A 24,043-nucleotide genomic window follows, 5' to 3' on the forward strand; every position below is an offset into this window, starting at 1 on the left:
TGTTTTTTTTTTTATATTTGGGGTGGGGGAAGGGAGGGCGTGCCAGTGTCATATTTTTGCACAATTATCACATCCCGGTCCAGGGGGAACCACTTCTCGAGCCCGCTCCACCACCGTAGCACAATATTGTCCGTTTTGGGCCCCGACTACGCTTTCACGGTTTTGTTTCTGGGAACTCACACGAGAACTTCCCGATGGGTCACCCATCCTGGGATTGCTCTCGAGCACTTCTCGCTTAACTTCGGAGTTCCTAGGGAACCTGAAACCAGTGAGCTCTCAAAATACCTCGTGCTAGGTAGAGATAAGAATATACATTTAAGGATCACTTCCTTGGGCGATGTGGGATGTCACAATCCACCCCCCTTAGGGGACCGACGTCCTCGTCGGTACACATGCGACCAGGGTTAGGCTCTGATACCAAATTGTCACATCTTGACTCGGACCCCCACCACAACCCGAGCCCGCTCCATCACCGTAGCACGATATTGTCCGCTTTGGGCCCCGACCACGCCCTCACGGTTTTGTTTCTGGGAACTCACGAACAACTTCCCGATGGATCACCCATCATGGGATTGCTCTAGCCCCCTTCTCGCTTAACTTCGTAGTTCCGATGAACTCCGAAGCCAGTGAGCTTCCAAAAGGCCTCGCGCTAGGTAGAGATGGGAATATATATTTAAGGATTACTCCCCTGGACGATGTGGGATGTCACAAGCACAATGCGAATTCATGATATTTTTTTAATCTAATATAACAATACTCGAAAATAATAAAGTGATAATTACTTTGAATTTAAAGTAGGTTATATATAATAAAAAAACATATTTTTCTTCTTCAATTTTCTTTTAAAAGCAAATTTGAGTTGGGTCTGCAAAGTTTGGTGAGAAGATTCTTCCGATCTTAGTCAAATGCAAAGAGACAAGATTTGAATGGAAAGGAGCAAAGATGTAAAAATGTACTCTCACATTAAGTGGAAAGAAAGCAGAGAAATTGACCCAGTTGGCCACGTGTCGTGCTCAAGTATGAGGAGTTGGAGAAACTTGACATCACAGTTAATGCAGATGATTGTCAATTCCAGCTGGAAAATACTATGCAAAAGCAACGTTAAAGACGATTTCTCCTCCATATTCCCCTTTATTATTATTATAGAGAGAGAACAATATGCTTAAATAAGTAAGTAATTAATTAACTAATGATATTTGTGAAACAATTAATAAAAGAAACAGAAACAAAACCAATGTCTTGTCAAAGAACGAGGATCTTCTTTGTGAACATGGTAGAAATCATTACTTTATTATATGTGTTTATCGTATATTATGTTATCAGTTTTCGTTAGATATTATTTGTATTCAATTTTAAATAAAAATATTCTAAATGATTTATAACCGTAGAATAATAAATGAATGAAAGCGGTAAAATGATGTTTAGAATCCCCGTAAAGAGAATTTGAATGGGATAATGTCAAAGACTCAAAGTCATTACTTAAAACGGTTCAATGCAAAGGCAGGAGAGAGAAAGAAAGAGAGTCAGTTTGTTTACTTGTCAACTAATAGTAGAGACAAATTCGAGACACCCTCTTCGTCTTCTTCCTTTTTCTTCACTCTTTTTTTTTTCTTTGGTTTTCTTTGGATAGTAATTATGGCAGTGACTGGAATTGGTAGCCTGGTTGGTGGGGAAGAATGAATGCTGGGAAAGAGATGCAGACCCAACTCGGTCCTGGAGAGAGAAACACACACACGCTCATCTCTCTCTCTCTCTCTCTCTCTCCCTCTCCTCATTATCATTGTTCAGACATTACAAACTACACAGAGGTTAGAGAGAGAAAGAGAGGAGAGAGAGAGAGAGAGAGGGCATGCACGTGGTTGAGCATCAGTTTAAGTGGAGGCAAAAAAACTGCTGAATTTCCAGACTATTATAAGCAGTTACATTAAATTTTGGCTCCCACTCTCTCACCTGCTTCCTTTCCAACCAAGCCAAACCCTTCACAGCTCACACATACACACACCATTTTCCTCCATTTTTCTTTTCCTTTCACAGTTAACCCCATAACTCCCTGCCTCCCATTACTTCTCTCTGTTCCTCCTCCATTGGTTCAAGCCAAAAAGCTCAAATTTTGGTTCTTTCCAGAAGCCAAAACGCTTCATAAATCTTGGATCTTTGGTTGTTCCTGAATCCTGAGCATCCACTGAGACAAACTCAGAAGCCAAAATTTCATCTTTTTGTGCAAATGTGGTGGAATTCTCAGAGATTTCTGCAATTCCAGCAAAACCCAAAAGTGAAAAATTTTGATTCTTTACCATGATCGTGATGGGGCGTTTCGGATACTCGAAAGAAAGTGCAACAATGGAGGCAAAGTAGCAGTCGGATCTTATCTGCTTCAGATCCAATTACCATAATGCCAAACGGGTAGACCCCTTCTTTTACCGCACACATTTACTGTATAGATTTGTAAGTAGCATGAGAAAGCTTCATACTTTTCGCCTTTCTCATGCCTTTTTGTGCTTTGTTGTTGCTTTATTTTTGGCAATAATTGATGTTACTTCAGTAACTGAGAAGGAGATTTTACTTCAATTCAAAGGGAATGTAACAAATGATCCGTTCAATCGTTTAGGTTCATGGGTTTTTACTGGGAATCCTTGCAAAGATTATGGTGGTGTGTTCTGTAACTCTGCTGGGTTTGTAGATAAGATAGTTTTGTTGAACAGTAGCATTGGTGGAGTGTTGTCTCCGGCTTTGTCCGGGTTGAAATACCTGAGGGTTTTGACATTGTTTGGGAACAGATTTTCGGGAAGTATACCAAATGAGTATGCCGAGATTCGAACATTGTATAAGATGAATTTTAGTTCAAATGCTTTATCTGGGTCGATTCCAGAGTTTATAGGTGACTTGCCTAGCATTAGGCTTCTTGACTTGTCAAGGAATGGTTTTACTGGGGAGATTCCATCGGCTTTGTTTAAGTACTGTTACAAAACCAAGTTCGTTTCTTTGTCTCATAACGCTCTTTTGGGTTCAATGCCGGAATCATTGGCGAATTGCTCGAATCTTGAAGGGTTTGATTTCTCTTTCAACAATCTCAGCGGTGGCATACCTTCGCGAATTTGCGATATTCCCAGGTTAGATTATTTGTCACTAAGAAGCAATGCGTTATCAGGGAGCGTTGTGCAGCAGCTTTCGGCTTGCCACAGCTTGAAACTACTGGATCTCAGTAGCAATTTGTTTACTGGTTCAGCACCATTTGGGGTTCTTGGATTGGGCAATCTTACTTATTTCAATGTATCGCATAATCAGTTTAACGGGAAGGTTCCTGATATTACAACTTGTAGTGAGAGAATGGAGTCTTTTGATGCTTCATGGAATGTGTTGGACGGAGAGGTTCCTCCGAGTATTACAAACTGTAGAAGTCTCAAGGTTTTGGAGTTGGGGTACAATGGGCTGAGTGGGAGCATCCCAGATGTGCTCGGGAATCTGGTTAGGCTTGTCGTGATCCAATTGTGTAATAATTCAATAAGTGGAACTATTCCAGAAAAGCTTGCAAGCATTCAGCTGCTTCAGGTCTTGGATTTGCACAATCTCAACCTTGTTGGTGAAATACCCCATGATATAAGCAATTGCATGTTTCTGCGTGAGCTGTGAGTCCAAATACATTATGAAATTTGTTTAAATTTATGTGCGATGTCTTTATATCTAAGCAAAAATATCTTGTGTTTGTTGTTTCTGCAGGGATGTTTCTGGTAACTCGTTGGAGGGAGAAATTCCTCAAGGTCTTTACAACATGACTAACCTTGAAATCCTTGACCTCCATAAAAACCAGCTCAATGGAAGCATCCCACCAGATGTAGGAAATCTGTCCAGCTTACAATATCTGGATCTTTCACAAAATTCACTTTCGGGGTCAATTCCTTCTTCCCTCGGAAACCTAACAAAGTTGACCTATTTTAATCTCTCCTCCAATAAACTCTCAGGCACCATTCCTGCAGCTATTCAAGGTTACGGCTCCTATGCATTTATAAATAACCCCTTCCTCTGTGGTGCTCCATTGGACACGCCTTGCTCAGCAACTGGTAATGGTACTATCACTCCCACTTTGGGAAAACCCAAGGCTCTTCGTGTGCCTGCCATCTTTGCAATTGTTGCCGCTGCAGTGATTCTTAGTGGAGTATGTTTGGTATGCATTATGAACATCAAAGCCCACAGAAAGAAGCAAGCCGATGTGACATTGGTTGTTGAGAGCACACCACTTGGCTCCACTGATTCAAATGTTATAATTGGGAAGCTGGTTCTCTTCAGCCAAAGTTTGCCCTCAAGGTATGAAGACTGGGAGTCCGGCACAAAAGCTTTGCTTGACAAAGAATGTATAATAGGTGGTGGATCAATTGGTACGGTCTACAGAACAAATTTTGAAGGTGGCGTCTCAATTGCAGTAAAGAAGCTTGAGACTCTGGGAAGGATCAGAAATCAAGATGAATTCGAGCAAGAAATTGGACGACTGGGCAACCTTCAGCATCCCAATTTAGTAGCATTTCAAGGTTACTACTGGTCATCGACAATGCAGTTGATGCTATCAGAATTTGTCCCAAATGGGAATTTGTATGACAATCTACACAGTCTTCATTATCCAGGACCAAGCACTAGCAGAGGCAATAGTGAACTGTATTGGTGTAGGCGATTTAAGATTGCTTTGGGAACGGCGAAGGCGCTTGCCTACCTTCACCATGACTGTAGACCTCCTATTCTCCATCTAAACATTAAATCCACCAACATACTACTAGATGAGAGATATGAGCCAAAGTTGTCCGATTATGGGTTAGGTAAATTGCTTCCCATATTGGATAACTACGGTTTAACCAAATTCCACAATGCTGTCGGGTATGTTGCACCAGAGCTGGCTCAGAGTCTGAGACTAAGTGAGAAATGTGATGTCTACAGCTTTGGAGTTGTTCTTTTGGAACTGGTCACAGGGAGGAAACCAGTAGAGAGTCCAACTGCAAACGAGGTGGTGGTTTTGTGTGAATATGTTAGGGGATTATTGGAGACTGGCTTTGCTTCAGATTGCTTTGACAGAAGCTTAAGGGATTTTGTAGAGAATGAACTGATCCAGGTGATGAAATTAGGGTTGATTTGTACATCCGAGCTCCCTTCGAAAAGACCAAGCATGGCTGAGGTTATACAGGTTCTTGAATCCATCAGAAACGGATTGGAGGCTTAGCTTGTCAAAGTAAATCAATAAATTATGCTCTTGCCTCAGCATCGGATCAATGATGCATCTTCGCCGGAGCGGAGGTCAGAAAGATAGTTCCCTGAAATGGTTGGATTAGTTGGGGAGAGTAGGAGGGTTTTGAATATAGGAAAAATAGATACAATTCATTGTATTCATTTGGGTTTTGCCAAAATCAATTGTTTTCTTACATTTTTCAATCCTGCAAATAAGAACATTCATTTACTGTATGTCATTGATGGACAAACTAATACTTAATAAGAAATGTAGTAACATTTTGTTCTGGTTTCTTGTGCACAAATGGGGATGTAGAAATTGATTTCCGCATTCGTCTTCTGTCCATGTGTACCTTGTTTGATGTTAACCTTTGAATTGAACAAATCACAGATAATTGAGGACAGAAACAAACTGAATGTGTACAAGAAAAATGGTGTCTGGAGATCATTTCACTACTTTACGCTAAGTGCATGACATTTCGACTATCAAATTAGTAACACCAACGGACGGTGTGGCCAGTTCAGTTAAAAATTTCTCCCTTTTAACCACAAGAGAAAGCAATTGTGCTTTGTTCTTGGATCCGGTGCACTGACCTAAAAAAATTCTGTGCAACCTGAACCCGGAGAATGAATGAACAATACTTCAACCGTGTGATTTACTGGTTTCGGAAATTTTCCAAATTCGTTCCATAACAACAGGAATATCTTTTACAGTCAACGTTGTAAAACAAAACCGAAACCATCCGGGTTCAATACAATGACATGATGATCCGGGTGTTACATTTAGATTAGCTACATTCAACAACCTATCCCAGAGCTCAAGCTCCTCTTTCTCGCTGTAAAAGCAGATTAACCCGCTCATGTCAGCCCTACAGCTGAAACCCCCATTGCTCTTGGTGCACTCAATGCCCAATTGCTTCAAACCTGTCACAAATTTAAGGGACATTCCACGAAGCCTTTCTCTACTAGTATCAATGAACTTCCGGATGAATTTGGTGTCTGAAAGCATAGAGATGAGCAACTGTTGGGATGGGGAGGAAATGGACGAGAACCTTGTCAACTTTTTAGCAGCAGCCAGAACATCCTTGTTAAAGGAGTAGATAGCGCTGGCCCTAAAACCTGGAAGAGAAAGGTCTTTCGATAGACCGTATACTATATGAACTCTGTTCTGGTTGATATCTTCCGATTCAACAATTTCTGCCATGCTTACAAACTCTTCACTACCATACATGGATCCAGAAAATATTTCATTCGAGATTATATGTATGTTCTCTCGGGCAAAGTCTAGAAGGTTGTAAAGTGATTCACGACTATAGAAACTGCCAACGGGATTTGAAGGATTTGAAATTATAATCCCACAAACCTTTACACCGCGTTTCTTTGCCTGGTTGAATGCACGTTCAAGTGCAGTCACGCTCAAGTAGAATTTGTCCGCACTACGGCATGGAACAGGTATAATCTCTCCTCCAGTTCGCCACTTTACATCTCTGTCCAAACTGCATATCATATTCAAAAAGTCAGGACTTCTTAGAGCCAGAGAGCAGAGATACTTACCTACAGAAACTTTCTGTGTTGACATTAGTTGATAGTTATTACCCCGGGTAATATGGCGCTGGAACAAGAAATGCATTTCCACTGTCTGCTAGGCAGAAACTTAGTATCTCAATTGCAGGTGTTGCACCAGCTGTCAATACTATTTGGGAGGGGTCGAAGAAAACTGACTTCCCCATGACTTGAGACATGAATCCTGCCACAGCCTACAGGCCTGGGAAAATTAGAGAGTGCACAAAAAACTGACTGCCACTGTTCATATGAAGTTTATAATGTAAAAGCATATGCATCCTAAAAATCAACCTGCATGGAGTGCTTATAACTGTTTTAAGTAAACGGACTCACATTCGACCAACCACTACTAGTTCTAGTTTTCTAGTAAGATATACCATTTTCTAGCCAATTTGTGCAAATTATCAACTAAGTTCGCAAGTAATTAATTGTATTCTATAGGCGATAAATCATTCGGAGAAACAATGTAACCACGTTCAATTAGAAACTTAACACCGATTGTCTCCAGTGACTTTGCTATTTTGATATACCCCAAAATTATTGAATCCCACCTCGACTCGGACAAAACTTTCAATCATTAGCAATGTATCAAAAGCGTGAGGCGTGGGTGAGGCGTTTGAGGCGAAGCCTCACGGGATTTAATTTTTTTATTTTTATATATATGTTTTATATATTAAACATATGATTGTATAAAAATAATACTATGTAAAATAAACATCCATTCTCAATTTTTCATTCAAATCCATAGTCATTCAAAAGATAATATCATCTAAATTCATCATTCAAAGGTAATATCATCCAAATTCATCATTCAAAAGGTAATACAAACAAAGAAAACAATCATTCATCCAAATCCTCTTCGTAGAAATCAAAATACAAACAAAGATATCAATCAATCATCCAAATCCTCTTCATCTAATTCTAAATAAAAGGCATCATCCTCTTCATTGCCAACTCTAGATGACCTTGTAGGGTACGTCATCAATTTATATTTGTGGTCAATGTGTAAAAGACAACCCCAACCTATAAGTTTATTGTGGCTTTAGTTTAAACTAAGGAGCTGGATATACTTTTCTGTCAATTAACCCCTCTACACTTTCTGACCTACTAGCACCTTCCACTATTATCCCCTTATCTACACTTTCTGTTTTGTATCTAATACCAACTATTCAGACATTTCTACAAACAAGGCAGCACACAGAGGCAGAGCTCTTCCCCAGAAAACTAAATCCCAAACTTTTTCAGAATTTCAGAAACCCTAACCTTTGGGATTTTGCTGATGGCGCTGGGCTGACGGCGGCGGGGTGATCGCGGCGTGGCGACGGTGCTGCTGCTCCAAGCGACGGCTGTGTTCTCTGTTCTGGGCTTCTGGCGCGCAGGAGAAGAAGGCAGAGGCAGACAAAGGCAATCGAAGGTATGGTATGAAGAGGATGTTTAAAACTGAAAATCCTTAACCCAAACGGCGTCGTTTTGGGTTTGGATGGTTTTTTTGAAAAAAAAAAAAAAAAAAAAAAAAAAACAAAAACAGGGGCAGACAAGGCACCTGGACGCCTTGAGGCGCGCCTACTCCAGCAAAACAGAGGCGTTTGCCTCACCGCCTAGCCTCAAGGGCGCCCTGAGGTGAGTTCTTTAAAACATTGATCATTAGGTACATATTGCATTAAAAAAACTCAACCATTTTGATTCATAACTTGGACATACTTTTTGAAGAGTTTTCAGACATCTCAATTGTTATTCAAATAGAAAACCAGAGCTAAAACTCAATTTTCATATATTGACCAAACTAATCATACAATCGACACAGAAAATACAAAGTTAAAATTCAAATCAGGTTCCCACGTTAACCAACCAAACTAATACATTCGAATTTCGACATACAACGATTACATCAAAGGACACAACTTCTAATATCAATTGGCATTTACGTACTTTTAATCACAATCTTGGAATATGAGTCCTATGAAACTTACCACTTTTAACTCTATCAATCCATCAAGAGGCTGGTAACAAGCAATCCCACAAATTCCGAGCTCGCCGCCACCCAGAATTGCTTCCTTTGCATTCTCCAGGAATCAATCTCCAATCAAATCCAACGATAACTACACAATCCAAAATTCAACAAAACCCAATTTTTAAATTTTAAATTTTTTTTAAACAAAAAAAAATTGAAAATTGTAAAAAGCTACAGACTTGAAGAAATACAAGCCAAAGCAAGCCTGACCCACCTTGTTTTCATCCAAACCCAATTGACTAACCCCATTCGGATTACTCAACTCGTCATACGGATCTTCCGCCACCTTTCAGAACCGAATTGGCCCGACCTGATACGTAAACGGGCCCCCCGGCGCACCTTGGGGCGAGGAGGGTCCGGGAGACATATTGGGCGGATTGAATCTGGCGTTCGGGTCGTCGGAGAGTACAAAGCTTGGAGAAGGAGGAAGAGAGCAGAGGAAGCAATGGTGTGTCGTGCGTGGGAAGAGTGCCGAAGTATTTCAATATTGGGGTTTTGGGGGGAATTTGACGCAAGGAACAACCACCACGGGGGTCGTGCGTCCCCAAACGAATTTCAAGTTTTTATTTCATACGATATATTCTGAATTTTATTCTTGATATTGATATTGGTAAATCACATCATTGTAGATTAGAAAGTTAAGATTAACTTCAATAGTGGGTTAAAAGCTAAATTACCTTTCAAAATTTCCCCCCAAACCCACTCCAACCCAAGGAGAAAATTGGTGCTAAATGTTAAATGCTAAACTAAGGTCAAATTCTCCCCAAAATTTAGCCCAGAAATCAAAGTGGACTGCATCCAATATTTATTGGAATTTAAATTTTTTTAGATTAAAATGTTCATAAAATAAATTTACGATAGTCTACATATTTATTTATTTTTTAAAATTTAATTTAACAAAAAAAATAGCCTAAGTTCATTCTTTAATAATCCCGGGCTAAAATTTTAGGCTAGAACAGTTGGAGCAGAAAAGTTGTTTCTGGGCTAAAAGCTAAATTTTCCGGGTTAAAATATTTGGCTTTTAGCCCAACCATTGGAGATGGTCTAAAATGTTTTTGTAAATCTTTTTTTTTTTTTTTTAATTTTAATTTTTACGTTAGCAAAAGGAATACATTAAAGAGAAGAATCCCGTACACAACCACTGCCATTAAAGTAGAAAAGAAAAGCCATATTTGCTTCCATTGGGAGACAAGCATCCCAAATACAAAGCTCCTTTCTCTTAAGCCCATCAGAGGCCATGACATCCACAACAAAATTTGTTTTCCTAAAAATGTGCCTCCATTTGATATCATAGAAATATGTAGCACACCACTTGATGTCTTCAATGATGGATCTTAAGTTCCAAGGCACATCATAAGCAACATGGACCACATCAATGACTAGCTTTGAGGCACCCTCCACAATCACATAATTCAAGTTTCTCCTCCTAGCCCAGATCAACGCTTCCCAAGCTAGAGCCTCGACAACATTGCTGGTCACATAACCCAGGTTCATTGCCCCCTGCTAGGATAGGTTTGCTCTCCCAATTTCCAACCACAAAACCCCCTGTTGCCACAGAGTTTGAAACCAAGCCATCAAAATTAATTTTAACATAAGGGGACATTGGGCATTGCCACTTAATTAAATTGTCTTTAGCAACTGCTTCTGGTTTCTCTGCATGACCTGAATTCTCCTTGAAGTAATCATTAACCATATTCATGGCGCGAGTAAAAGATCTATAATGAATTGGCTTCTCATTTTTTAATATACTAGCATTTCTATCATTCTAAATTTACCTGCAGATAGCTAGAGCTTTACTTAAACTACGTATTGTACTTTTATCGTTATGTGGTAAGCCACACAACCATTAACTCACCGTGAGGTTACTATCAATATTTAAAAATAAAGCATCATTTGAGCAGTTCCATACCTGTTTCACATACGAGCAATGGAGGAAAAGGTGATCCTGATCCTCCTTATGGTTATTACATAAAGGACATTTGCTATCCAAGGTTGTTATAAACTTGCTAAGCTTTTTTCTAGTTTGTAATTTCTCCTTCACAAGACTCCAAGCGAACAGCTTAATCTTTGGAGGAACAACTTGCTTCCAGATCTTATTCAGAAGCCTTTGCTTTGAAAAGGAACCCAAATCCTCCATTTAGAGCCACATTGCAGATTTAACTGAGGATTTGCCATTGTTACTTGGGACCTAAACAACAGTGTCCCTTGAGCCAGCAAGAGGGAAAGTGATGTCACAAATTCTGTTAACAATGTCATTATCCATTACCTAGCTTAGTGTGTTTCCATCCCACTGCCCATCAACAATGAACTCAGCCACCTTTATATCCCATTGAATATTCTGATATTGGTTTTCTGGTATGAGGTGAAATAAGGGGTAAGGAAAAACCCATTTATGGGTCCAGAACAAGATGTCATTGCCATCACCGACTACCCACCTCATACCTTTGGAGATGATATCCCTGACACCCAAAATGGTTTTCCAAGCAGTTGAATGGTTTTGCTTAGCTTTAGTTTCCATAAAGGAATCAATTCTAAGATATTTCCTTCTAACTATATTTACCCACCAGTTATCTTTATCGAGCAGAACTTTCCATCCCAACTTAACAAGACAAGCCTTGTTAAAATGTTCAATGTTCCTGATGCCTAAATCTCCAGCCTGTTTAGGTCTACAAACATTTTCCCAACTCATTGGATTACATTTTTTTGGTATTACCCCAAAAAAACTGCCCACGGTCCTTATTCTATTTACTAGTGAGTTTATGGGGGCACTTAAAGTAAGACGTAATGTGATTTGGCTTACCTGTAAGGTTAGCATGGATCAGAGTGAGTCTTCCAGCTTTGGACAAAGTATTTACTTTCCAACTGCTAGTTTTTGCTTAATCACTTCTATTCATAGTGTCCTTCCATAACACAATATTATGAATGCCAATGTATTTTCCAATACTAGTTTTATGCTAGATTTGGAGAATAGTAACTATATCATTTTTAGTCTAGTTACTTGTATGTGAAGAGAAATAAAGGGAAGATTTATTACAATTTACTTGTTGCCCTGAAGCATTTGCAAACATATTTAAAACCTCCAGAATTTTCCTGGCACTCTTAGTAGTTGCTTTTGCAAAATTTAGACAATCGTTTGCAAAGATTAAATTTGAAACTCTATAGCCAAACGGGGAGGTGAGCAAACCAATATGGGACTTTAGGGTAATTGCTAACTCATTTAAGCTTCTAATTAATGGTTCCATGCAAAGAATGAAAATATAGGGAGATAGAAGGTCACCTTGTCTAATACCCCTACTTGCATTGAAGTAACCATGGGATTCACCATTAATATTAAATGAGAACGAAGTAGAAGTAATACATTCCATGACTAAATTGATCCACTCTAGGCAGCAACCAAAACTTTCCAACACACACCTGATATAATCCCAGTTAAGCAAATCATAAGCCTTTTCCAAATCCGTTTAATAGCTAGATCTCTCGTCCTACCCTTCTTCCTGTTAAAACTTGTAAACAATTCATGAGCAATGAGTATATTATCTTGTATAGATCTCCTTGGCATAAAAGCACCCTGGTTATGAGAGATACATAACCAAAGAAGGGGTTTCAACCTGGAAATCATAACTTTTGTGATGATTTTGTAACTAACATTACACAGACATATTGGGCAGTAATTATTGACCATCTCTGGGTTCTCCACTTTCGAGAGTAAAGCAATTCTCCACTTTCGAGATTAAAGCAATGTTCGTATGGTTAATAAGCTTAAGACTAGTATTATTTGCAAAGAAATCTTTTACCATGTTGCATACTAAGGGTTCTACTAGATCCCAACACTCCTCGGCAACGACGCCATTTTGTTGAAGTTCCTTTCGAGTGCAAATATAAAGATAGTATATGGTGACGAACCACAGGGACTGAGAAACAATTTAGTAAAACCTTTGACTCTTACAAATTAGCATTGGTTAAAGACTCATATGACTTAAAATGGAGGGTTTGAGTAATTTTGGAAAAGAAATAAAAACAAAAAGAAAAGGGAAGAATTAGAACTATCTAAAAACAAACCTAAGACATAGAATAGGTTAAAAACGTTTTTAGCACATAAATCTGACTTCAAATAAACAAAGGCCTTTCCCTAAACATTCCTGAATCAGTGATATGAACTTTTAATTTATCCCTTTCAAATGCAGAACTAAGACATTCACATATCTAGCATGGCATACAACTAGATTGTATAAATCCTCTCTTACTTTCCATGTTAGATGCATGGCATATACATAAAACTTATATTTGTATGTGCAAAATAGCATGGCGTATACTCAAATTTAGCACCTAGAAACTCATTAAGAACGAAGAGGATTATGAACATCACATGAACCCTAAAACATGGCATTTATCCTAGAACTTCATGAAATCAATTTACATGATTAGTTCTCAACCTAACCACATGTTGCTAATGAATGAAAGAACATATGGCAGTCATCCTTATCATTCTTAACAGAAAGCAAACATAAACAAAGTAGCTAAGCTTGAAAATATGTACTTGAAATGATTGAAACAGAAAACTGATTCTAGCTTGCAAATGAAATTAATAAACTAAAATTGCATCATAACATTAATTCAATCATATCTAGAGCTTCAAAGCAGTCCTAAGTATCCATAAAAACAAAATACATAAAAAGTCAGGAAAGCTAGAACCTAGAAACTGTTCAAGGCCGAAGACTCCTACTCTTTTTCCAGATTCTCTTAGATTTTGTTGATTATTTGTCTCCTATTAAAAGGCTTAGGACTTATCTAACATCTAACACATTTACATCTTTGAATTGACTCTCATTTATAGCTCATACCAACCAGCTATTAGTATTGGAGTAAATGAAAACTAGCTGTTATCAGAATTTGTAACTGTACAGCTCCACTTTATTCTGTCATAGCTTGTTGAAACCTCAAAATCACAAGCTGTAAAGACCATTGGAAAGAAGACTTCCAGGGCTTTCCAACCATATGCAGCCCATTTTCTAATTCATTCTGAGCATTTTGGGGCAAAGCTCGCAAGTTGGCTATATTGCAAGGGCCTTTTCTGACGGATCTTGGGCCACTTGGTACAATATCCAAAATAAGATGACTTCTTCAAGTCCTTACTTTCATCCTAAAATACAATACAAACAACAAAATACTTTGTGATGCATGAAGATTTTAAGTCAAAAACCTAAGTAAAAGAGGGCATATAAATATAACTTTATGCACTCAACACATACTAAGGGTTCTACTAGCTCCCAACACTCCTGATAAAAGCTAGCATGAATACCATCCGGCCCCGGGGCTTTGAAAGCACCAATGTTTTTTTATAGCATTCCAGATCTCGTCATTTGAAGCGATAGTATTTAGCATGGTAGTTAGGGTGCATTTCAAGCCAATAGGTATTAGCAACCACTCTATCTAGTCTCTAAAAAATAAGAGTATTATCCTTGTGTTTATTAGTCCAAGTAAAAGGAATACCGGAAGCTTGTAAGGAGATAAGGCTAGCATCATTTAGGAAATTAACAAATTTTGTCATATAGATATTTCCACTCTGATTTCCTCCCCATTTTTCCTGAGTACTGGTAATACAATTAAAATCATCAAGCACCATCCGGGGTTTATACCAGGGTGAAGACCTAATAACTCATCCCATATATTCTCTTGTAGAGATTTCTGGGGATAGACATAAACAAATGTAGCAAAGAAGTCAATATTCGAGCACACATCTTTAACTAAAGCATGGATAAATCTAGAAGAAACAAATAGCATGGTAACATTCATCATGCCAGAGTTCCAATAAAAAAAGACTCCCTTGGATATCCCTTCAGGGTTATAATCAAAAAACTGATCAAAACACCTACTAAGGCAACTAACAGGGGCATTTTCCATGTCAGATTTAGTTTCAACAAAACAAAAGAAGTCTAATTTAGCCAAACTACAAAGATAATTAAAATTACTCTTAAAACTCTGGTCTTCCCATTCCCCTGTAGTTCCACATAATCCCCTTCATTAGTCTATCTCGTCAAGGTACGTAGATGGTCCAACCTCATCGGCCTTTTCCTCTCGGACTTAGCACTCCCACAATTGGCCTAGCACTTGTAGACGTTGCTTCCGCCATAAGCATCATAGCAACAAAACTCTCAAATCCCTAGCCTCAATATCACCACTTCCCACATTTGACATCACAACATCCTGATTTTGTTTCAAAAAACACTTGGCATTAAAGAAATTTACTTTGCCTAACCTGACACAAACCGAGGACTTAAATCAAACAAATCATCAAACACATCACAATTAGGCAAGACCCAATTATTAATGAATTTAATAACTAGACGAGACTTGAAGCTATTAGTGCCCCGATAGTCTAGAATCGCCACACTTACCTGCTGCACACGCTCCTTAGCTTTACCAGGTCTCCTCCAGTCCTGCACCAAGTCCGCCTTTACCACCCATTTTTGCTTCGGGCTGGCCACTACATCCTTATACGATTTATCTTCCCTAGAGCTTTCACCCGACTTTTTCTTATCCCATTTTCACCTCCACCTTGGAATTACCGTAGTCCAACCCTCCTCATCCTCCATTCGTTGTCTTGACTCTTTATTCTCAGTAAATTCCTTATCCACAGTTGTAGCATCTAGAAAACAGAGCATCACATACTTTGGTAAGCCGGCTTTGACATCCTCATCCACGATCACATCCTCCGAGTAGATAGACGGCTCATCTTCAAAAACTTTATCAATCATAAAGCAGCCATCGTTCGCTTCCACTTCCGGACACACATATCCTTCAACTTTTCTTCGCCCGCAATTGAAACAAACCTCAAAGAGTTTTTCATAGCTAATCAGGATTGGATAACCATTTTCATGGTTGACAATGAGCACTCGCTTGAGGGGAAAAAGCATATCCACCTCTAACAAAACCTTTACAAACAGGCATTCAACCCCAGCATTACTTCATCCACTCTAATCACTCTCCCGATGGGTTGGGTAATATCTTTGATAATCTTTTCCTCCTTATATTACACCAGGACCCAAGGCAATTGTGCTCAGACAATCAACTTTGTAATGACATCAGTGCCCTTAAAATTTGTTGTCCACTTTTCAAGATGGAAAACTTGGCCACGCACGTACCATAGCCTATTCTTGGTAAGAAACTTTAGATCATCTTCATTAGTAAACTCTAGAGCAAACCATTTTCTGCCGAAGTGATCAAGGTAAAGGGTACTCTTCACCTCACTCTTCCATAAGAGTCCCAGTTTCCACTTGATCAAATGAACATCAAGAGGTTACCTAAACATCTTCCCCATAAAGACCCTAGAAAGCATATGCTTAACATTGATGGATGAGTAAAATGGGTATTAACCCTAGTCACAACACGCTCCATAGTGAAAGTGCTCATAGTTTTTTCAACAACCACCAAGTCTTGCCCAGGCTGAGGAACATGAAAAGTGTTCTCCTAGCTCGAGATATTACCCTCCGAGCAAATTCTAGGCCTACGGGCATTGTTGGAAAAGGAAGCAGCCAGTTGAGGGTTTGTCATTGTGAGAACACTAGGAAACAAGAGGATCAGAACTAGAGGGTTTTGCAGGGATAACAATCGCCCCAGGGGTTGGTATAAATAGCACCACTTTGGGGGAACCCAACCATTGAACCCTACTAGCACAATGAAACTATTTAAGCAAACTAAAGCTCAAGGACCTATAACATAGGTCATAATTACTAAAAACCACCCAAACCTGGGAAATACGTCTGTGTGCATGATGCAAGGACCCACTTCAAACGAAACAGTCTAGCTCCGATCAAATTAAAAAAATCTAGACTTGAAAAGATCAACCATCTCTAGGGAGAGCAAACACAAAGAGAAGTTAAACTATTACACGCCCCAAGCAAAGCCAATAATGATTTCGACTACAGATAGACAATTTCAACATGAGGAAATAAGTTCTCTAGAGCATAGAATACAGAGTCATAAAAAAAAAAAACTCAGCCAAAAAAGCAAGAAACACACAAATAGCCAATTACATATACCAATTAAGAAAAAGAAAACATAGCAAGGAAAACTTAACTTAGTCGAGAAACCAAAAAACCCTAACATAACTACCACTTCGCCAGACACCACTTAACCCTTCTAACACTTAGGACAAGAGGATATATCAATTCAAAGGTCTCCTCGGGGTTCCTTCCCCACTTCACTAACAACCAATTATCATACCTTCTTCCATTATTCAAGTTCATGATTACCTTTTCCCCATTTATCAAGAATCCAATTAGGTTTTCTAAGAACTTACCTTTCCCATAATCATCAAAACCCATATTTCCCATCAACCACTCAACCTCCTTCCACTTGATCTCGACCGACGTGGTATCTTGAAGATCAGCGCGATAACGCTCACGGCACCTCTTACCCAGAAACCCTAGAGCCATGACTTTTGTAAGTCCCTTTGCCTTTCAAAAAAGTAGATTAATGTGGCAAAACTTCCTGCTGGTTCCTTTTAAACAAAAAATATTTGAGGAATAATGATTTTGTCATGTATGTGCTCTGTTCCTTTGTTTGTGGCAAAGATTGGATCTAGTTGTTGGGATATTGGAGCTCACTTTTACTCTTTTAACGAGAATTTCTTTTCCCCCTTTGCTCACTTCACCTCTACTTCATTTATATTTGATTAATCATCGTATGCTGCATGCAATCGCCCACAAACCACAATTGCTATATGCTAAATTTGTCATCATATTTTGAGAAATCCATGTTTGCAAAATTCAACAAACTAGAACTTCAACAAACCAGAACTGCTTCCAAGTCACGCACAAAGAATATCACTTTAAAAAGGAAATGGTTGGAATTCAATAATTAGCATTTTAATTTTAAAAAAAAATACAATAATGACATGTAATTTAAATAGATATAAAAAATGTTGTCGTGGATATTGTTTGAAATGACTTAATCATAACTTAAAATAGAACCAATGTTTGATCTAAAAAGTGTTTAAAAAAATGCCTTATATGTATATTCCCATCCCTACCTAGCACAAGGCATTTTGGGAGCTCAATGACTTCAGGTTCCGTAGAAACTCTGAAGTTAAGCGAGAAGGGGGCTAGAGCAATCCCATGATGGGTGACCACTGGGAAGTTGCTCGTGAGTTCCCAAAAACAAAACTGTGAGGGAATGGTAAGCCTAAAGCGGACAATATCATGCTATGGTGGTGGAGCGGGCTCGGGAAGTGATCCGCCCCGGGCTGGGATGTGACAAATTGGTATCAGAGCCTAACCCTGTCCACGTGTGTGCCGACGAGGACGTCGGGCTCCTAAGGGGGGTGGATTGTAACATCCCACATCGCCTAGGGAAGTGATCCTTATATGTATATTCTCATCCCTACCTAGCACGAGGCCTTTTGGGAGCTCACTGGCTTCGGGTTCCATAGGAACTCCGAAGTTAAGCGAGAAGGGGGCTAGAGCAATCCCATGATGGGTGACCCATTGGGAAGTTGCTCGTGAGTTCCCAAAAACAAAACCGTGAGGGAATGGTAAGCCCAAAGTGAACAATATCGTGCTACGGTGGTGGAGCGGACCCGAGAAGTGATTCGCCCCGGGCCGGGATGTGACACCTAATCACATCAATTAGGTTAACACCCCATCACAAATTTATTTTTCTTTGTGCGGATGGGATATGAAACGCTTAATCTTATAGGTTACTTGCAAATTTGTCCCTTCAATTTCTAAAATTTTCCACTTTAGTTCTCAAGCTCTTTTTCCGTCCCTAGTTGGTGTTTAAACTTTTGAAAGAGTGTCCAATAATAATAATAAATAAAATAAAATAAAAAATAAAAAACTAGTGGTGTTCCATACAAAACTAAAATGCAATTGGTGAATTTTTTTGATGGTTAGAATCTTTCTTTTTGACTCATTACGTCATGGGTTTAGATCTTTCTTTTCAATGTAAATTAGTGTAGAATTTTACTTATACTAAAATAAAAACCAAAGTGAAATAATTGAGAGTTTCAGTGGGAAAATTTGTAATTAGTTGTAAAATATTCAATTACGAACTAACTTATGCAACTTTTTTACTCCTCGTGCGCACATCTGCTTATATCTAGCTTTTGAATCAAATAAAGCAAACAATAATTGATAGACATAAATAAACAAATGTTTGCATGAAAGAAAAATAATGTGTGGAAATTATAATTCCATGCCAATGCTCTATTCTAATTTTTTTTTATTTTTTTTATTTTTTTTTATACTGGGTTCTTTGATAGGAACATATTTATGCTACTTAGCTATGTTGTTTCCTTGCATTTAGTTAGTTAATTACTACTTAGTATAGTCTTTTAAGCTATTTTCGTACGTTTTTAGGTCCTAATGGCAAAAGGAGCAAAAGTGCATTTTGGAGCCATTTGGAGCAGTTTTGGGCATGGATTGGGTAGCTTAACTATGGAGCAAAGTGGATGGACGAAATTGAAGTCAAGAGAGCTAGGAAATGCTACAAATCTAGAGAAAGAAGTTCAAATGCAAAGAAGATAAGGAAATAGCAAGAAATAGTGAACCTTATCCAACCTTATCTTACCTTATCTTAACCAATCTTATCCTATCTTATCTTATCCAAATCAGGTTGTGCCTTAATTCTAGCTATTTAGAAGGGATTAGTTATACATTTAAACACCTAAAACAACCTTTCTAGAAGCCCTATCTTCCTCCTGCAAATGTGCCGCACCTATCTTACTAGAAATCCCTAAAACCTTGTCGTGTATCCCCTATCCCATTCCCTTTTGGTTTCTGCCATGACTTAACCCTTTTCCCATTGGATTGTGCAATCCTTTTCCTTCAGAAATTGTGCATAACTTAGCCCATAAATACAAGCCTATGCCACACCATTCAGAGCATCCATTCACTCATTCATTCATTCATACTTTCAGCCATCAAAACACCACAATTCACCCTACGCCACCCTAGTGCCGCAAGGAAGGAAGGAAGGAGAAGAAGACTTGTGCAATCTGCCATCCAAGGGAGTGCCGTGCATGCCATTGGAGTGTGGAGCGTTTCTTGGTTCTTTCTATCCTTAGTTTTAGTTCAATGTTTATGTTAATTATGTTTTCAATTATGATGAACATGTGGAACTAATTTCTTTTTAGTTAGAGGTGAATTCGAAGCCATGATTATATGTTTTATATGAATTGATTACGTACAGTTATTGTTTCTTAAGGCATGAATGTGATTTGCTAATCTAAGTTATTAAAACTTGTTTATGTATGTGGGTTGGGGGTCGACACTTAATTTGCATGCATGAATTTGATGCTAGAGTATAAGGGAGTCTCACGTAATAGTTATTCACATATATTCACAAGTAGTGGAGGTTGCTAGTCACAGTCACGTTAAGTAAATCCTTTGTATGAGTCTCATGCGTTTCATAGTGATGAATGCCTTGTCAATGCTTATGATTTTCACAAAACTTAATGACTTTTGATATGTATCTTTGTTATGCGTTTCATATAAAGAACTTGAGAAAGATAATTTGGTTGTAATGCGTATTCATTCAATTCAATGAAATAAGGAAAATCTGATGGTTAGTTGTGCGATGCAACTAATTTGGGGAGATTCATAGTCTAAAGGAATAATAACTGGAAATTGGTTCATATGCATATATCATGTATGGAGAAGGACCCTCAACTAGCCTTTCACCCATTTAATTCACTTAAATTCGTTTTTCCAAAGTGTTTTCTACAAAGTTTTTGTTTTAAGTTTTAAATTCGCCAAAAACAATCCTCCTTTCATTTAGTCTTATTATTTGAGTCAAAATTTGTTTTCTTTGAGTCTTTTGAGTCAAGTTAAGTCCTATGTTCGTCCAAATCACTTGTTAGGTCTAGAATTGAGTCTTTTTGATTGTTGGTTGCTGTTTTAAGTGTCTTAAGTTAATTTTGAGTCTATAGTGTCTAGTTTAGTGTTTTTGAGTCTTATTTGTATTGATTAGCATCCCTAGTTAATCCCCGGTCTAGAACGATCCCTACTTACATATCTACTACAATTGTCACAAATAGGGTTTAATTTGTGTGTCAAGTAAATTTTCACATCATTCTTTTAGCAATTTCACTCACAATAATATATTTCTGTTCATATATTATTCAATATACTAGGCCATCTTCAATGGAGGGCCAAATGCCCAAGTTAGCCCCTGTTTTTTTTTCCCCCAAATTCCTCTCCATGAAGACCAAGAGGAATCTTCCCAAAACGATTCGGGGCCAAATCCTTGAGGACTTGGCCCTTTTGATGGCTACCACTATCCATGGACTCTGTGAAATAAAAAAAAAGCAGTTTGGACAACACAAGGCAACGATTTAGTGCTGTGAGTTGCATGTTTTATCATGCAATCACAGCTTTGCATCCGCAGGATTAGGTGACACACCCCGACCGAAATTGAGGCATGCTGGCCATCACCCGAAGGTGACGTAACCAAAAAGGGAACTGAAGCATAAAAATATGGATAAATTTAAACCAAAACTAACATTTATTTAATCTAAAGTAGCGAGTGCGTGGTAGTGGGAAGAACCCATAAAACATCAGTGTTCAGAGCATAGACGACCTAAAAGTGTGCAGTCGAAACTAGATAAAGTACTTAATACACAATCGGGAAAAGTCCCCTACATTTATTTATGGATATGTCAGAATCGTCAGAGATTCCTTGTACGTCATAGAGTAACAGCAAACTATAACCTGAAGGGGCGAAAAACAAAAGGGTGAGTGGGAAAAAACAAAGGTTTATAAAACACATTTATTTTCTGAACATACTAACTCCTTGCCATAAAACATGTATAGTTTCTAGAAAATCATACTATATATAAGTATGAAATCAAGTGTAAATCAACAATAAATCTAGAAATATGCCAAATCATAATATCACAACATAATAAAATCAAGTGCTCATCAATCTATGCGAACACACGAGTTCATACAGAGGGAATCTGACATGAATGGGACTGGGTGTAATCATAATATATGCTTTAGTGCTACAATCAAGTGAAGACTGGCGGTATTCGCGATCACATAGAAGTCGGAGTTCCCTATTGCAACCTGTACGACAAGACTGGCACCTACTTGGATCCAAGGTGAGCATGCGGTGCGAATGTGAACATACACGTGAAAGACTAGCCCTAACCCTGGGCGAGCACTAACACCCGGTGCAGCAGTGTATGATGAGCAGGTAAAATGTGTATAAACGTCCCATGATAATATATAAATCTCAACGACATAATAACATTTCTAAAATTAAATAAAATATGGCATGGTAGGCATAAATCAATACAAAAGCACGTGGAAACTATAAATAAATATATATATATATATAAACAGATGCCCACTCACTTATACGTTGATGGGTCGTAACCTCCCAACCTTGTTAGTCCTCGTACCTCCTCGGGGTAAGTATCACCTATATGTGAAATAACTGACGGCGTCAGAATATTCCATCAACTTTGACAGAATATTCTCCTTCTTCTCTGATGGTCCTCCGTCGTCTGTCGATGCTGGCACTGCCATCTGGTTCGCTGGATTCTAGGAAAAGTCGTCGGTTTCTTTCAGAAGTCCAAAAAGTGGACGGAAATGGACTAAAATTGGCTCGAAAGTCTCGGACCTAAACTTGACTTCTCAAACATGTGGGTTTCCTCGTCGGCTCCACTTCAAAGCTAGGTTAATGGGCTCGGGCAGTTGCCTCGATGCTTCCAAAGCTCCCAAAATCTTTTAACTCGAATAGAAAAATGTTGGGGAAAACTCCACCCCAGTCGGAGCTCCGAGTTGCTATGGGTTGGACACTCAAAACTTGTCCATTTTGCAATCGGTTGGTACGAATTGGTTCATGAGAATGAGAGGAGCACGATGATGGTGGCTTGAGTCTCAATCTATGAAATTTTAAAGGTGATCCTTGTTGTTGTAGAGAAGAGAGAGTTATGGGTGAGGAGAGAAGAAGAAGATGGTGTGTGAGAGAGAGAGAGAAAGCCTTCTAATTAGCTGAGAAAAAGAGAGAGAAAGTGATGTCTGATTAGGTGAGAAGAAATGGGATAGTGATTGATTGGTTGGTGAGAGTGAATAAGGCACGAGACATATTTTAAAGAGAAAAAAGAATAGGATTTGTACAATTTCATATTACACAAAATATGTCCCCTTATAAAAAACAATAGCTTCCTACACTGAAAAATTAAAACACACGAGTACAAATTTACCCGTTGTTAATGCATTTTAACTAAATGTAACTTTTTTGTTACAACTCTGATTCAGGTATAACTCGTGCTCACGCGATCATAACAATGAGTACTAATTATTAAGATAACGAGAAAAATAAATTAAAAGCTGAATAACTACGTCCACATCAGGTTCCACGTTTTCCAAAAAGGACATAAACATCAATTTACACTTGGGGAGAAAATTACATAGAAAATTTAGGGACGGGTCGTCGCGATCTACCCCCTTAAGAAAATTTCGTCCCAAAATTTCAACACCACTAAAGATCAGTCAAAAAACAAACATGGATAAAGATCTTGCATACACTCATCTGTCTCCCAAGTAACTTCCTCAACAGAGTGGTTTCTCCATAAGACCTTCACCATACAAACAGTTTTGTTCCTGAGAACTTTGGCTTTCCAGTCAAGAATCGTCACTAGAACCTCATAATAAGTTAATCTGGGTTAATCTCCAACTGTTGAGGAGGAATCACATATGACGGATTAGAGACGTATCTCCGAAGTATCGATATGTGGAACACTTTATGCACTCTTGACAACTTTTGAGGTAGATCAAGTCGGTAAGTAACTTCACCAACTCGCTCAATATTCTGATATGGTCCAATGTAATGAAGACTTAGCTTTCCTTTCTTCCTGGAACATACCATACCTTTCCATGGTGACAACTTTAGGAATACCCAATCTCCAAGCTTATATACTCTGTCGATCGAATGTCTATCTGCTATACTCTTTTGTCGATCATGTGCTACTTTCAGGTTAGCCTTTATGACTTGAATATTTTGTGTCATCTCATCCAAGATTTCAGGGCCCACCAAAACTCTTTTGCCAACTTCAGACCAACAGAACGGGGTATGACAATGTTTCCCATAAAGCGCCTCAAATGGTGACTAATAAGCTTATATTTATATAAATTTTACATCAAATTCACTTGTCTTTTCTTAGTTAGTTCCTTATATTTTTGAGCTATTTACTTTATTTTTATGTTTTGTAGGATTTGTCAAGTAAAGAAAAGAAAAATAGCACAAGTGGAA

General features: G+C 38.5%; 1 protein-coding gene and 1 pseudogene across 2 annotated transcripts; one reads left to right on the forward strand and one right to left on the reverse strand.

The window, feature by feature from the left end:
- The first annotated feature begins 1,498 nt into the window (after positions 1-1,498).
- LOC125479675 (probable LRR receptor-like serine/threonine-protein kinase At1g12460) lies at positions 1,499-5,495 on the forward strand. 2 transcript variants are annotated; one of them, XM_048589362.1, is made up of 3 exons: positions 1,500-2,403; positions 2,609-3,626; positions 3,718-5,495. In XM_048589362.1, exons 2-3 carry the CDS (start codon positions 2,830-2,832, stop codon positions 5,201-5,203), a joined length of 2,283 nt encoding a protein of 760 aa, XP_048445319.1. In that variant the 5' UTR covers positions 1,500-2,403; positions 2,609-2,829; the 3' UTR covers positions 5,204-5,495. The 2 variants fall into 2 exon arrangements, with proteins under 2 accessions (XP_048445318.1, XP_048445319.1); XM_048589361.1 differs by having other exon boundaries at positions 1,499-3,626.
- Positions 5,496-5,836: 341 nt separating this feature from the next.
- LOC103952852 lies at positions 5,837-10,919 on the reverse strand (annotated as a pseudogene).
- Between the last annotated feature and the right edge of the window lie 13,124 nt (positions 10,920-24,043).

Source organism: the organism of the source record quoted next, unplaced genomic scaffold (assembly GCF_019419815.1).
Source record: "Pyrus x bretschneideri cultivar Hongxiangsu unplaced genomic scaffold, Pyrus_bretschneideri_v1 Contig3, whole genome shotgun sequence".
Taxonomy (NCBI): domain Eukaryota; kingdom Viridiplantae; phylum Streptophyta; class Magnoliopsida; order Rosales; family Rosaceae; genus Pyrus; species Pyrus x bretschneideri.